General features: G+C 38.7%; 2 protein-coding genes across 3 annotated transcripts in view; one reads left to right on the plus strand and one right to left on the minus strand.

Moving 5' to 3' along the window:
* The first annotated feature begins 103 nt into the window (after positions 1-103).
* LOC132789036 (uncharacterized protein C16orf52 homolog A) lies at positions 104-1,035 on the plus strand. Its single transcript, XM_060796770.1, has 2 exons — positions 104-295; positions 363-1,035. Exons 1-2 carry the CDS (start codon positions 193-195, stop codon positions 761-763), a joined length of 504 nt encoding a protein of 167 aa, XP_060652753.1. The 5' UTR covers positions 104-192; the 3' UTR covers positions 764-1,035.
* The window catches only part of LOC132789033 (adenylate cyclase type 2), a 43,629-nt gene continuing 30,600 nt past the window's right edge, over positions 600-13,628 (minus strand). The window contains exons 8-23 of one of the 2 annotated variants that reach the window (XM_060796765.1): positions 13,442-13,569; positions 10,886-11,044; positions 9,624-9,756; positions 8,948-9,557; positions 8,206-8,304; positions 6,891-7,009; positions 6,313-6,539; positions 6,027-6,234; positions 5,216-5,529; positions 4,991-5,153; positions 4,719-4,931; positions 4,555-4,659; positions 4,409-4,423; positions 3,320-3,562; positions 1,037-3,249; positions 600-977 (exon numbers count right to left, since the gene is read on the minus strand). In XM_060796765.1, coding sequence (XP_060652748.1) covers positions 3,118-3,249; positions 3,320-3,562; positions 4,409-4,423; positions 4,555-4,659; positions 4,719-4,931; positions 4,991-5,153; positions 5,216-5,529; positions 6,027-6,234; positions 6,313-6,539; positions 6,891-7,009; positions 8,206-8,304; positions 8,948-9,557; positions 9,624-9,756; positions 10,886-11,044; positions 13,442-13,569 — 2,868 coding nt within the window. In that variant the 3' untranslated portion in view covers positions 600-977; positions 1,037-3,117. The remainder of the gene's footprint in view (positions 978-1,036; positions 3,250-3,319; positions 3,563-4,408; positions 4,424-4,554; positions 4,660-4,718; positions 4,932-4,990; positions 5,154-5,215; positions 5,530-6,026; positions 6,235-6,312; positions 6,540-6,890; positions 7,010-8,205; positions 8,305-8,947; positions 9,558-9,623; positions 9,757-10,885; positions 11,045-13,441; positions 13,570-13,628) is intronic. The other variant, XM_060796766.1, reaches the window with a different exon arrangement.

Here is a 13,628-nt window from a genome sequence, read left to right on the forward strand (position 1 = left end):
TATTTTATTTATCGATAAATGTAATGTTTGTTGGCAACGCCATCAACATTCTGGTATATTTCGTAGTATATTTTCATTGCAAAATGGGAAATTTATAAAATTCAACTTTGTGGTCACACTTTTGCTTGCATTGTGGAAAGAAAATAAATAAATAGGAAAAAGATTGTAAAACCAGCAAATTGGACAATAATTATGGATAAACTAACAACAATCAGTGCGACGCTTTTTATGGCCGCCGATGTATTTGCTATTGTGAGCCTAGCACTGCCCGATTGGATTATAACTGAGGAAGCTGGTAAACACAGCAAACAAATAAACCAATCTGTGAAACAATAACAAATTGCTATTATATTGCGTTACAGGTGATATACGACTTGGCTTAATGTGGACCTGTATGACACTGTACAATCGCCCACAAGTTTGCTACACACCCGACCTGCAGCCGGAGTGGCTAATTGCGCTTGTTTGTATTTTCATTGGCTGCATTTGCATCACGACGACAGTAATATTGCTCGCTTCAAGTACCTGGGATCGCAATGTTATTCCGTATGCACGCTGGGTAGGATTTGCAGCTATGGTACTTTTCTGTTTTGCCGCTGTTGTCTTTCCGCTCGGTTTTCACATCGAAGAGATCGGCGGCCAGGCTTACCAGCTGCCAAACACATTCAAAATCGGCATATCCTATATAATGTTTGTGCTGGCGCTGTGGATCACAGTTGTATCCGAGTTATTTGCCGGCAAAGTGTGTCTGCCACACTTTTAAAACGTGTGAAGCCGCTAAGAATTTATATGTGTATATATAGACGCGTCTGAATTAGCTATTAAGTTCATTTTTGTTTTGCAGTTTTCTTCTGTGATTTGTTATGTTTTATTTTTACTTTTTGTTTTATGCGTATTGCTCATAAATGAATATTTTTTTTAAACAATTAAGCCATATGAACACAACACTCGAATTGACTTCAGAAATCTCCGTAGATCTAAATGTATTCACTTTGTATTATAAGAATAATTAAAAGAATCCAATGAATTTACTCACATCTATGTAAAATACTTTATTTAGAAATATTTGATAAAAGGTTTAAGTACCGACAGCATGAACGTCTAGAAAGCAACTAATTCGAGTCTGCGCCTGCGTTGTGATTTGACGATTTGAGGAACTCCACTTAAATATCAGCTTTAGAAATCCGATCCATTACATTTATTTGCTGACTTCATCAAGAGGCCCTGCCACGTAGTACGATAATTCCAAATTTTTTGCTGATGGTCTCTCGGCTGGATGTTGTAACTGGAAACCAATTTGATGGGGCTACATAACTCGAAAAGTACTTTACAAAAATAAAAATTCAACATAAGCATTATCGGGGCGCAAGCGCGGGAGCGGGTACAACTGTTGGCTTCATTATGTGAGTATACAATTTGTACTCGTCCATCCAGATGATCATAGCCCCCCAAAAAGAAGAAGATATGCCACAACAACTTGATTTTGTAGCCAATCAATATGACATCTACGACGTTCTTATTCGTCAGTATAACTCTTAACTTATAGAGCTGATAATTGGCCAGTATTATCGTGATCATGCCTATGACACAAATCAAAAGAACTGGCAACTTGAATAGCCAGTAAGTTCTTAACATTAAGCGCTGAAATATGTCATGTTGCGGATAATATCGCAAACGCACATGATTGATAAAATTCCAAAATACGCAGCCCAAGAGGGTGGCAATTATTGGCACCATCGTGTTGTCGCGCCTCTCACTATATAGCAATATAGTTTCTCTTGTGTATGGCACCATCAGAAATGTTTTGTATTCCGTTTGCACCGTATATCGTCCCTTGAGTGCTATGTTCATAATGTTCATATAGCATATGTAAGTAATATAAGAGTACTTAAAAATAATCCATGCGGAATTCAAATTCATCATGGAAGTAACTTTGGCTCAGAAATTTCGGGAACAAAATGTATGAAAATAATTTGATTGTAATAAAGAATATACAAATCGTATTTGACAAACGAGACAAGTGAAAATAAAGTTTTGATATATTTTATTTCAAAGAATTTTTGTTTTATTTTATTCATCATCATAAATACGTCAAATGCTGTAAAATGGGAAAAATAATCTTGATAACAAGCTAATGAAACGTCCGATTTCATATTCAAATGAATATATTTGACTCGTAAATACATTCGTAAATATTTCGATAATATCTGTGGTTAATTGTAAATTTTGGATAGCAATTACAGAGATATGCATAGAGTACAGTTTCCATAGTTTAAGAGTCGGAGGTATAGCATATTGGTTGGGATATGTTCAGTTTGAATATCTGCTGAATATAAACGAATACGTGTGCAATATTCAAATCATTGTCAGCAGATCCATTTGGTGTATAGAGGTGTGATAGTAGAAAAGTTTATAAAATTTACATTATATCATAAGTAGTTTAAATCTTGTTGATAGAATTTAGCTTGAGGTCGTTGAAATTATATTTTAACCGCGTTGTGTTCGACCTGTGATGGCACATTGTTTAGTTAACGATTTATAAATTTAAGCATTTCTCCAATAGACGCGAATAACGAATAATTACGAACAGAATCTATTGGAAAAACGTTAATACAATAAATATGATTAAATTCTATATTTGTAGTATAATCTTGGTATCGTTAATTATTTCTTCATTTTCTTTTGTTGAGGGGTGAGCTAAATTGCATTTGTATCTTTCCATTTGTCGGGTTAGTTTTGCATAAATTTCATTAAATATTTCATAGTATTATATTATAAGTAGATTAGTATGCATGAGTAGTTGTCATTTTGTTTACATAATAGTATAATTTATCGTCATATAATTATTCGCTGTTTAAGTGAGCTACTCTGCTGATTACTAATTGCCAACAATAAATCGTGCTAAATAACAATTAAAAATCTAACTAAAACAAATGTATTGACTTAATATAATTCCTAGTGTGCAACGTAGATTAAATGCTTAAAATTCTTAAAAAATATTTTTGAAAATAAATAACAACATGCCTTAACATAAATATGCCTATACATACAATAATGATAAATAGCATTATTATTAACAACAAATTGCGCTGGCCAACTGGTCGCATCGCATCGCAATTACAATTTACCATCGAATGGTGTCTTTACAAAATATGTGACTAGATTTCCCTTGCCCTTGACATAGGTGAGGCCCCGGCATTCGCATTCGTATCCGGCGGCCATTAATATCTTAGCTGTATTCTCCGTAGTCTGTTCACAAAATAAAAGTAGAGAGTGAGTAGAGGTCAAGCCAATGAATAGTTCAGTAGTACACATTTACCTGAAGGCGTCCCATGACGCCGCACGAATCCATGCGGGATGCCACATTCACGGTGTTGCTCCAGATGTCATATTGCGGCTTCTGGGCGCCAATCACGCCCGCAATTACCGGGCCGTGATTCAGTCCGATGCGCAAACGGAAACGTTGGAACGATTCGCGATTTATTGAATCCAATATGGACATCAAAGCAATCGCAAACTCAACCAATATGACCACGTTGTGCTCCTCAGTGCGTTTCTCATCCTATTGCACAGAAAAAAACCAAGTATAGAAAATTACATTTAGTTGGCTTTTAGGTATTCTCTTCGTATTGTATTATGCTCGCATTTTGGCCTTTATTGGCCTGGTCAGCCAATATGAAAGCCAATTGAGCGTGTGCCGCCTAAACTTTGGCTAATCCCTGGCCATCGCAATGGCCAACCCTCATTTGGAGTCCTTTCAGTTGCGTTTTTTTTTCTTTCTTTTGTGTATGAAGGGTCATTGTTTGATTTAACTGCTGGGTTAACTACATCCCTTTCTCTCACTCTCAAAACACTCTTCCTCTGTTGCCTTTCTCACACTCTTAGCGTGTGTGCTGGCCAAAAGTTTAATTAAACTTCTAAGCAGCGATTAAAAGGCATTTAAACACTAAATAACATTTGGGCAATTGAAACTGGCCATTTATTGCAATGTGTTGCCAATGATTTTTACGGTCCGATAAGCTCAGCTTGTTTTTTTAATGCGATTTATCCGCTTTGTTAATAATTCAACTTCTAAAAATCGTCAATTATTCCTAAATATAGTTAACACAAATTACTTCTTAAAAATGATTTTGATTCAGTACTGAAATAACAATTGTGGATGATGAAACTGCTCTGAATGCTTCTGATAAATTTACACAGTATTCCAGTATCTAATATTAAAGAGTCCTGTACAAATTCTTTCTATAACTAGTTTCACGACTAAATCAGTTATTTAACTAGAAACAATCGATCGACTATGACAGAAATTCTCGTACTTATTTTAATAACTAAAAATGAAAACTCTTAACGCTCTAATTTATATGTACCCAATAAACATAAATAATATATTTTTGGGAAATAAACTTACCGCAAAGCTACGCGACTATTTTGAGCATGCCCGAGTTAGCGGATTATGTATATATACAGGATTAGTAAAAAGCATTAAAAGACATTAATTAAAGCAATTTAAAGACAATGGAATAGGCAGCAGATTGCATTTGAGTCACAACTTACCGTAGCGCCATCCTCCTTGCCAGGTCTTAAACCCGATGCACACATATAGGTGCTGGCTATAGTTTTAATCTTTTCGATGCCACTGAATTTGGGTTTCAAAAGTAACTGAAGGACAATATTTGATAGGTGTTAAATTGTTTAACTATGTATGTAAGATCTTATACCTTATCAAAGTCACAAATGATCTCGTTGAGTAAACGCAAACACTCGAGTCCCTGTTTGTTGACATCGGTCTCATCGTAGAACTCTTTATAGTTGGGTATGGAGGCAAACATTACTGCCACACAGGAGTAGCTCTCGTGATACAGTTCCGTTGAACGCTCCAGATGCAGAAAGTGCGTGGCAACGTGAGCTGGCAATATGTTCTCCAGCAATATCTAAGTGTGGCATAAGCAATGAGTAATCAATGTTTGCAATTTAGCTAATTTATTTGTACCTTATTGATGCCTCGCATGGTCTCCACCTCCTCCTGTTCGACCTTCAGCTTGGCCTTCCACAGAAAATCGGTGCGTGCCACATATTCACCTTGGCGATCCAGCGTGTGCAGCACAGCAATCACGAGCAGCAACAGCAGAAACCCCTTTACTTCCAGCGGCAAGCTTGAATTGAATATTCGTATTAAAAAATAATCATTCGAAACAATAATTTTATGAATAGTTACCTATTGTAATTGTGGACTAGATTGTACTGTTCATAGAGATCGCTATAGCGAAGCACGAGCATCTGTCCGATCAGCGCCAGCAGCATGGTGATCAGCTTGAGTATGAATCCAGATCGCAGAAATGCCGATATTGCCGCCAAGCTAATGGCGCAGCAGAAGAGAAAAATGGGTGCTAAGTCAATATCAATATCCAACGGCTTAAATGATTCCACCGGCAGTGTGTTGGTGTTATTGTTGTACGCATTGCTGGTGATGTTCGTGCTGTTGTTGCTCTCCATAAGCAACGGCTCTTCATCGGTCAGTGAATAGTTGATCTGCAGTGACATAAAGCGAAGAAAAGTCAGGACTGTGACAAAAAGGGAGTGAGCACACGGTGCGTATGCCTAACTTTTTTAATGCAAATTATCTACGGCCGGATGCAGCGTACAAACGCATTAAACGAGTATTCGAAATGAATGGGTTTTTATGGTCTTAACTCAATACAAGCTCCAAGTTACTTATTCGATCAGAGAATGTTGAGAATATATAGAATTTATTTTAAGTAAGTTTTAAGTATAAAACTTAGAATGATTAATCATTCCACTTTGCAATTTATTTTTTAGTTAATTAAAAGAGTATGCTTAAATTCTGCAACAAACTTAACCAGAATGCAATGCATTACACATGAATATTACCCAAACAAACTTGTTAACTTAAATTCTGTAAACTTTTCGCTTATACAGATAATAAGATAATATCGTCTTTAATCATAACTGTATCTCTTTTTTCCTTAAATTATATTTATATCTGATTAACAGCAGCTGTAGCTTACCACGCTGAATACGGCACATGAAGAGACGAGTATGTTGACGATGATGAACATGGCCAAGCGCAGATAGCGACTGCTGGCCACAACCTGTCCAGGACCATTGCGCTCCGTGGTCGATGCGTGCACATCCGGCACAGACATGTTGCTCAGATAGAGGAACAGCGACAGCGAAATGAAACTGGCGAGCAGCGAACCGACCAGAGCCAGATTCCTGTTAAGGCGAGTTTTGACAGAGAGCAGGCGAAACAGAGTTAAAAACAAATCGCCGGCAGGATTAGATCTCACCTACAATTCAATTACAATCAACTGGACGACGGCCAGGGAGACGAAGAGGACAAAGGCGCATATCAGGTCGTAGCGGAAATGCGTATCCGGCTGCTCACGGTACATGGCCTCCCGGGGCGTGTTGCGATACCACATGGTCAGCGGCTTCAGCTCCGTGGGCGGCCCAAAGAAGTTAAAATTGAAACATTTACGCTCCGGCGGCAGCAAATTTGATTCAATCATGGCAATGCTCTGCAACGATGACGAACGAAAGACCATGAGCCAAGGGGATGATAATAGAGTTTACTTAGTTTCCAGCTGCCAGCTTCCTGCTTTTACTGCCACTTCCCTCCGCCTTCAGGCAAAATTGCCAGCCACGAGAAGGAGGCGGAGGAGGAGGAGCAGCCACAGCAGACGGCACACAATCCCAGCAAAATCTTGCCTGTTGATTGTTTCATTTTATTTGGCCAAACCAAAAACAAAACTTTGGCCAAATGCGTACAAAATTTCGCAGGAGATTTGCTGACATTGAATTGAAATTTGATTTTAATTCTGTGCACAGCTGCTGCAGCTTGTTGACCCCGATGCTTGACAAACACTCACCGCAAGTCCAATATTCTTGACCAGCTTCGATTCGGCAATGTTGGCAAAGGGTCGATCGGCACCCCAGCACTCCACATATTTGGTCATCTTCGATGAGGGCCGATTGCGTGTGACATGACCTGCAATCATAAAGTCGGCAATTTGATTATGCCATAATCGAATACACTCAAAACTTGGTTTGGCCCCATAAAGTAGCAACCAAAAGCTATTCGATTCAATTTCGTTTGGTAAATAGCAGCAAGTACTGTGTGTGCTCGATAAAGTGAACTAGGAAAGTCAATAATGCAAAGAGTTCAATCCTTTATTTCTCTTATGTTAATGTTCTTTTTAAATTAAACTAAATGAATACTCTGAAAGACTTTAGCACTTCATATTTTTAATTTTTTTCATTATATCTTTAAATTTTGTTGTATCATAATAAATCGAATTAAATTTGGATTATGTAAGGAACTTTAAAAAAAACTTTTGTAGAATCTAAGTTTCTTTAAATCCAAAAGTATGTGAACCAAAGTTTATACTAAAATTCTTTATTGTTTCTAATTTTCTTTATAATACTCCTAATTATAGAAAATATCTACCAAATTGATAGAAACATCTGTAATGTTTGATTAAAAGAAAAATGTTGTCTCAAAATTTGTTTTTTTTTTTCTAAAAAGAAATTAAACAAAAGCAACTGTTCACTTCTTAGATGATCCACTGTGATTTCACTCGCTGTTGCCTTAATCCTTGACTTTGTTAATTCGTTGCTTAACTTTTAGCACCGCATTAATTTTGAATGTGCAGTGGCACGATCCGAGCGTCGGAGTCACATCAAAAATGCCATCAAATTGAGTATTTTGCAGCCACAGCGGCTACGTGACGCACCTGATGTCCTTGGCATGATTAAAGCACATATAGTATAGTATATAGTATAGTACGAGCATAAAGCGACATAAAACCACGATGAATGCTGAAAGGGGCACAGACAAAGCTCAGCTGGCTGTCAAAGGCGCTTAATTACCATTGGCATGCTGGCCAATGTGGTCCAGACTCTGCATCAATGGTCAACAGAGGCCAGTCCGCAAACAAATGAAAAATTACAACAACTACAACAATGTGGTAGCCACATCAAATTTACGATGCAAAAGTTGCGACAGCAGCGATAAAATTATGCATAAGCCGTAGCTCATTTGCGAAAGTGATTTTCAACTGTTGCGTTTTATGGCCAAACCACACCCCAACTGACACCGGAAGCCGCACACACACACACACACACACACACACACTCATACGCATACACACCGGCCACACTCACACAGTGAAGAAGTCAACTCACCCGCATGACTGCGAAAACTTTCGCCACTGTGTATGGACAGCTTGCGTCCCTCGATGAAGGCGCCGGAGGAGCGTCGTCTGTCGGCAAAGGACATCAGACCTGCATGCAAGATGAAGATGCAAAGCGGGTAAAAATGAATTAAACCAGTTAACGACCAAGTGTGCAAGGCTTAAAAACTCATCAACTTTGCAAATGCAGCTAAAACTTGCTTTCAATCTGAGGTTGTGGGGTAACGCAGTAATATTTAATATTTATGCTCCTTAAGTTCTTTTAGAGTATCATACTTTTACTTATCGTGTAACTTATGTTAAAGTATTTTGTATTTTTGTTTTATGAACTTAGTTGCCCATTTAGCATTTATTTATATTCCCGATTAGTTAATAATACTTCATCTATCAAGTCTCTATTTAAAAAAACATTAATAAGTATAAAATTGATTTGGTTTATTTAAACAATAATAATCTTCGGATTTTATTGATAATGGTAGAGAGTACCTCTTGGTACTTATCTTTCTTTTGTAAATGTTAAATGTATTCATTATCTGAAAACTTTTATTTAGTATTTCACCATAAATTACAAACCTATCCAACTCTTTTAGATGTAATATGTATTTTCAAAGTTCTAAATTCTATAAATCGTCTGCTTTAAAGTTACAAGACTAAACAATTCTTGTTCATAAGACACTAATATATTTTAGTTTCTATTTAGTAAATCTATAATCCAAAGAATTTAAAAAACTTACCTTGAACAGACAATTTGCGGCGCGAGCGTTCGGGAGCTTCGGCTACCGTTAGACTGTTGGTGCCAGCTGTCGAAGCAGCTGCCGTTGTTGTGGTGGGCGTGCTGACCGCATTGGATGCATTTGCTGCGGGAGTGCCGCCGTTGGAGATGCCACTCTCACTGCCACTCATGCTAAGCAGATCCTCGGCAGGCAGCGATAGAGCAGCTGATTTCGGGGCAGATTCCGAGGCAGCAGAGTCACCGCTGCCACGATGCACAATAGTCGGTAATGGTGGCTCATTATTGACCAGTTGCTCCTGCTCTGATTGTGTGTGGCCAACCAACGGCTCGGTGGCAGCGGCATCTTCCTCCTCTTCGGACAGCTCCTTGATGGACATGGAGGCGGCCGAGGTCAGCGGTGCATGCAACGCAGCATCCTGACTGTTGGTGGAAGTGGGCGACAGCTTCTCGGGAGCCTCGACGGTGGTTGTAACCGGAGAACGCGACTCGACAGCGGGCAGCAGCTTCTCGGTGACATCGCCATCCTCTTTGACTGGCGTTGTTGGCTCGTGGGGTGGATCTGCGTTCTCAATGCACTCGACCACGCGTGGCACACTCTGCATGTAGGCGGGCTGACATTGCGACAGTTATGTTAGTAATTTGAGGTCTACCAAGGATAGAGAAAACAAAGCACTTACCTTGGGTGGCACAATGAGATAGGTTTCGATTTTATGGTCTGCTAGGTAGGCATCGCGTCCGCCTCCCTCGCCCTGTTCCACCTCGAATTTATCGCCCAGAAAGTCCAAAGTTTGCTTGGTGATGTGCACACGGCTGCAAGCAACAGTGCGTATGAGTGATGTGTGGATTTAGTTGTACGGCGCAAATACTTCTTATTACTGCCTATGCCTATTTCACATGCAAATTAAGGCGGCTTTTATGCTTCTTCTTCTACTCTGCCCCTCGGTGTCGTTTGTTTTCTTCCGTTGCCACTTCCGTATTTTGATTGTAATTTTATTTATGCCTTTGTTAGGCATTGCCAAATAATTCGTGCGGAACACGCAAAATGTGGCCCCAACTTTCATGCGGCTCATTGAGCAACATTCCAATTCAATTTCAAATAATTGCAATCTACGTGAGTCTGTGATACATGTCAATTGAATAGAAGCCTAAGTATTTTCCCGCTATTCATTCGAATTTCTTGTCATTTTGGCTTTGGAAATCCTGGGAAATTTGCAAGAAATACTAAACAGAATCTGTAAGCTGACAAGTCTCTTTAGACTCCAACTTAGGCTTTTCAATAAATGGAATTTTTATAAAATAAAATTATATTTGAGACATGAGGCATTTCATAGTCATTAAATTAAGACAATAAATCTTAATTATAGCTGTCTTTAAAATGCTTATTTTATCTGAATAATGAAAAGTATTAATTTAGATACTTATGAAACAAATAACAATCGGTCATTGAGCAACAAATTTATATCGAATCAATGCTAAATTCATGGGTTTGAATCACGTATTCAATATAGATTTTTTTGATTAGCAAGCAATTTCACTGGTGCAACAAAACCTTTCTATTATACCGCATATTGCGATTGAAAGTTGTGCCAACGATATAATCACAGGCACTTGTCAGTTGTCTCAGTTCATAAGCTATTATTTGAACTAGGGCGCAACTCTAATTGCAGCTGGCACTTGCCACTTAACTTGACCTTCTGCCGCAACTAGTTGAAGGTCTGCAGCACTGTTGGCTCGAAGGCCTGAAGTCAGCAATGTTGAGGCGGTTTTAATTGCAACGCTCATGGAGACTCGTTTAAATTGCCATTATGACGTCTGCCTTGACACCTTGCGTTCCTTGTTCTTGTGCTTCTTTTTTTTTTGCTGGAAGCGTGTCATCAACGCGAATGCAAAAGCAAACGCAAACGCGAATGCTTTGTAGTAATGAATGAGGAGAACTTACCCCGCAACGCCGCCGCTCTCCATGTGGTTGGCCAGGGTAACATCATCGCTCCAAACATCAAATTGCCACTTGCGTAGGCCAAGGACACCGCAGAGCACATTGCCCGTGTGTATGCCAATTCGCATGTCAACATTTATGCCGGTTGCCTCACGCACGTGTCTGCCGGAATACGAATAGAAATATATACAGAAATGGGCATAAGGCACCTAACATAACATACATAAAGAATATGAAATGAAAGCAAGTGTAACAAACAATGAAAGCCACACATCAGCACTGAGTGAGCATATGCACACACACACATACACACTTAGAGGTAACATATACTAGTATTTACTAACTAACTGTAGTCCTAGGCGTAGTTTAGTTTTGTATAACGACAAGTACAATTTCATGAGACATAAAACAAAACAACTGGCCACGTCCATTGCTTTGGGCCTTTGCTCGTTTATGGCACGCGTCTAGGCCAACAAGTCCTTGAGTTATTAACCTTAAATACTTTTTTCTCTGTAGTCGAGTGTAATGAGAGTGGCGAGTGCGTTTATGTGTGTGCGTATGTATGTGTGTTTCTGGGCCAAATGAGCCGCAACAAAAGCAACACTAGCTACAGCAAATCGCCTTAGAAAACAAATCACTTGGGAGCCCTTTTGGTTTATTTGCTTTTGTTCTTCTGTGGGTCATTGGGTTCTGTTTGTTTTACGAGTGTAATACTTAGACACTAACAACAACAACAGAAATAACAAGAACAACAGTTTCAGGATGTGTCGAATGAGGATTATGGATAGGAAGATGTGTATGCACATACATAAGAGTAAGCTGAGATTGCTTAAGAGCCAAAGTTCGTCGTCTAAAAAGTGTGTGCTTTTAATTTGTAAAACTTTTGCAAATTTCATTTAATTATGCGGGACCACAGGAGACTTACTCTCTCGTATGTGCCAGAATGAAGCCAGAAGAACCCTTGAACCAAGGGTCATTTGTTAAGCATAATCAACAGCTTTTTTATGGCTGCTTAAATATCAAATATTCGACAAAGTTTTATAAATTACAGGGGAATATTTCTTAAAGCTTCTATATACTTTCAAAGCTGCCCTTATTTCAGTTTAATTCTCGTTATATTCAATTTTTAACCGAGGTAAAAGTCTTGAATTAAATGCAAAAAAAGTGTTGCCTACTTTTGCGGGCAATTGTTGCTTGCATTACAAGTTGCCGCATTGCTCAACAATCAGCGACAAAAAGGATATGCAAAAATTGAAATACAAAAGACGTCTGCCGCTGCGTTGCACAATTAAACTTTCACCTTGCTCTGCTGCGCACACCCACACACACACGTACAGTGAGAGCAGCAGAACAAGTGGCAAGCAAGAAAAGTTGGAATTTTTATAAGAAGCCTGGCGATTAAAACAACGGCCAAGTGGAAAACTTGCCGCTTTTGCGAACGGTTTTCTGCTCAATGGGCTGCATGGCAAAAGCAGAAACAAAAGACAAAAGCCAAAGCCAAAAAGCAAAGCAACAGTCGCCGAGTCGGCGAGAGATTGAAAAGCCAAATGCTGTTTGGCCAAAGGAACAAAAGAAATGAAAGAAAATAAAATGAGAATGAAATGAAATGTAAGAAAAGAAGCCAACTGAACCAGAGAGCAAAATAATAAACACAATAGAAATGCTTGTGCAATGTCGAATAAAAAACAGGACAATATAAAAAAGAGAGAGCGTGCTGCATTGATAATTAGATGCTCTATATAGAAGATAATAACTTTTAGAAGACGGTATTGATTAATTTAAAGAGTGCTTCCCTTAAATGTGAATATTAGCTTAATCAAAAACATTATTTTCTTCGGCGTTTCTTATAGTCGAAGTACCTCAAATGTTAGAGTACAAGTGCGATAGAATTGAGCAACTTCTGGGGCATTATGTGTTCGCGACTCGGACATAAATTCTTGCATGTGATAAAATTGCTTTTGTGTCGATATTGTATATTGTATTTTATGTTATTTCATTTTTGCACTCTCTTCTTTTTTTGTTGTATTTTTAGAAGGCTCTTTTATTGCATAATACGCTTTTAATAGGCGCCATAAAGATGAGGCCCGCATGAGTTCGTGTCTATCTGCTGGCAATTACAGTTGACAACATCAATGCGATGAGCAAGCAGTGAGGCAATAAAATTATAAGCTGACATCCATTTAAAGCTGGTTGTACTATATTAAAGCTATGAGCAATGTGAATGCAATTTTCAATTTATTGTTGCTTGCATCAATGTTTACAACTGTGTTTGTGTGCTTGTGCCACAGATGTGTGCTTATCCAGCTATAACCTATAACCAACGAGCAGACAAACTATCAAAGTGCTGAAAGTAAAACAAATGTTTATACAAGCTCTGACAGCAACTACATCGACACACAGACACACACACACACACTCGAACACAAGCAAACCACACACCAAACATTGAGTGTCAAAAGGGATTGCCAAGGGCAAACATGTCGTATACGCAATGCGTGACAATGTTGACTTTATAAAAGAGAACGATGCGAGAAAGTGTTTGATAAGAGCAAAATTTACCTGATGGCATCGATCATTTGCAGGCCCATGTTGACGCAATTGGTAGCGTGCTGTGGCCGTGAAATGGGCAAACCCGACACACAATAATAGCAATCGCCCAGAATCTTAATGCGCAGACATTGGTTCTCCTGCAATAGCACAGAAAACGAATGTGTAAGTGTTTTATAAATAGAACTCAAGCATTTAC

This window comes from Drosophila nasuta, chromosome 3, assembly GCF_023558535.2.
Source record: "Drosophila nasuta strain 15112-1781.00 chromosome 3, ASM2355853v1, whole genome shotgun sequence".
In the NCBI taxonomy this organism is placed as follows: domain Eukaryota; kingdom Metazoa; phylum Arthropoda; class Insecta; order Diptera; family Drosophilidae; genus Drosophila; species Drosophila nasuta.

Bases quoted from the DNA above. Each gene is read 5' to 3' on its own strand.
- LOC132789036 (XM_060796770.1), top strand. From the start codon at position 193: ATGGATAAACTAACAACAATCAGTGCGACGCTTTTTATGGCCGCCGAT. The intron at 296-362 runs GTAAACACAGCA...ATTGCGTTACAG, and splicing joins GATTATAACTGAGGAAGCTG to GTGATATACGACTTGGCTTA.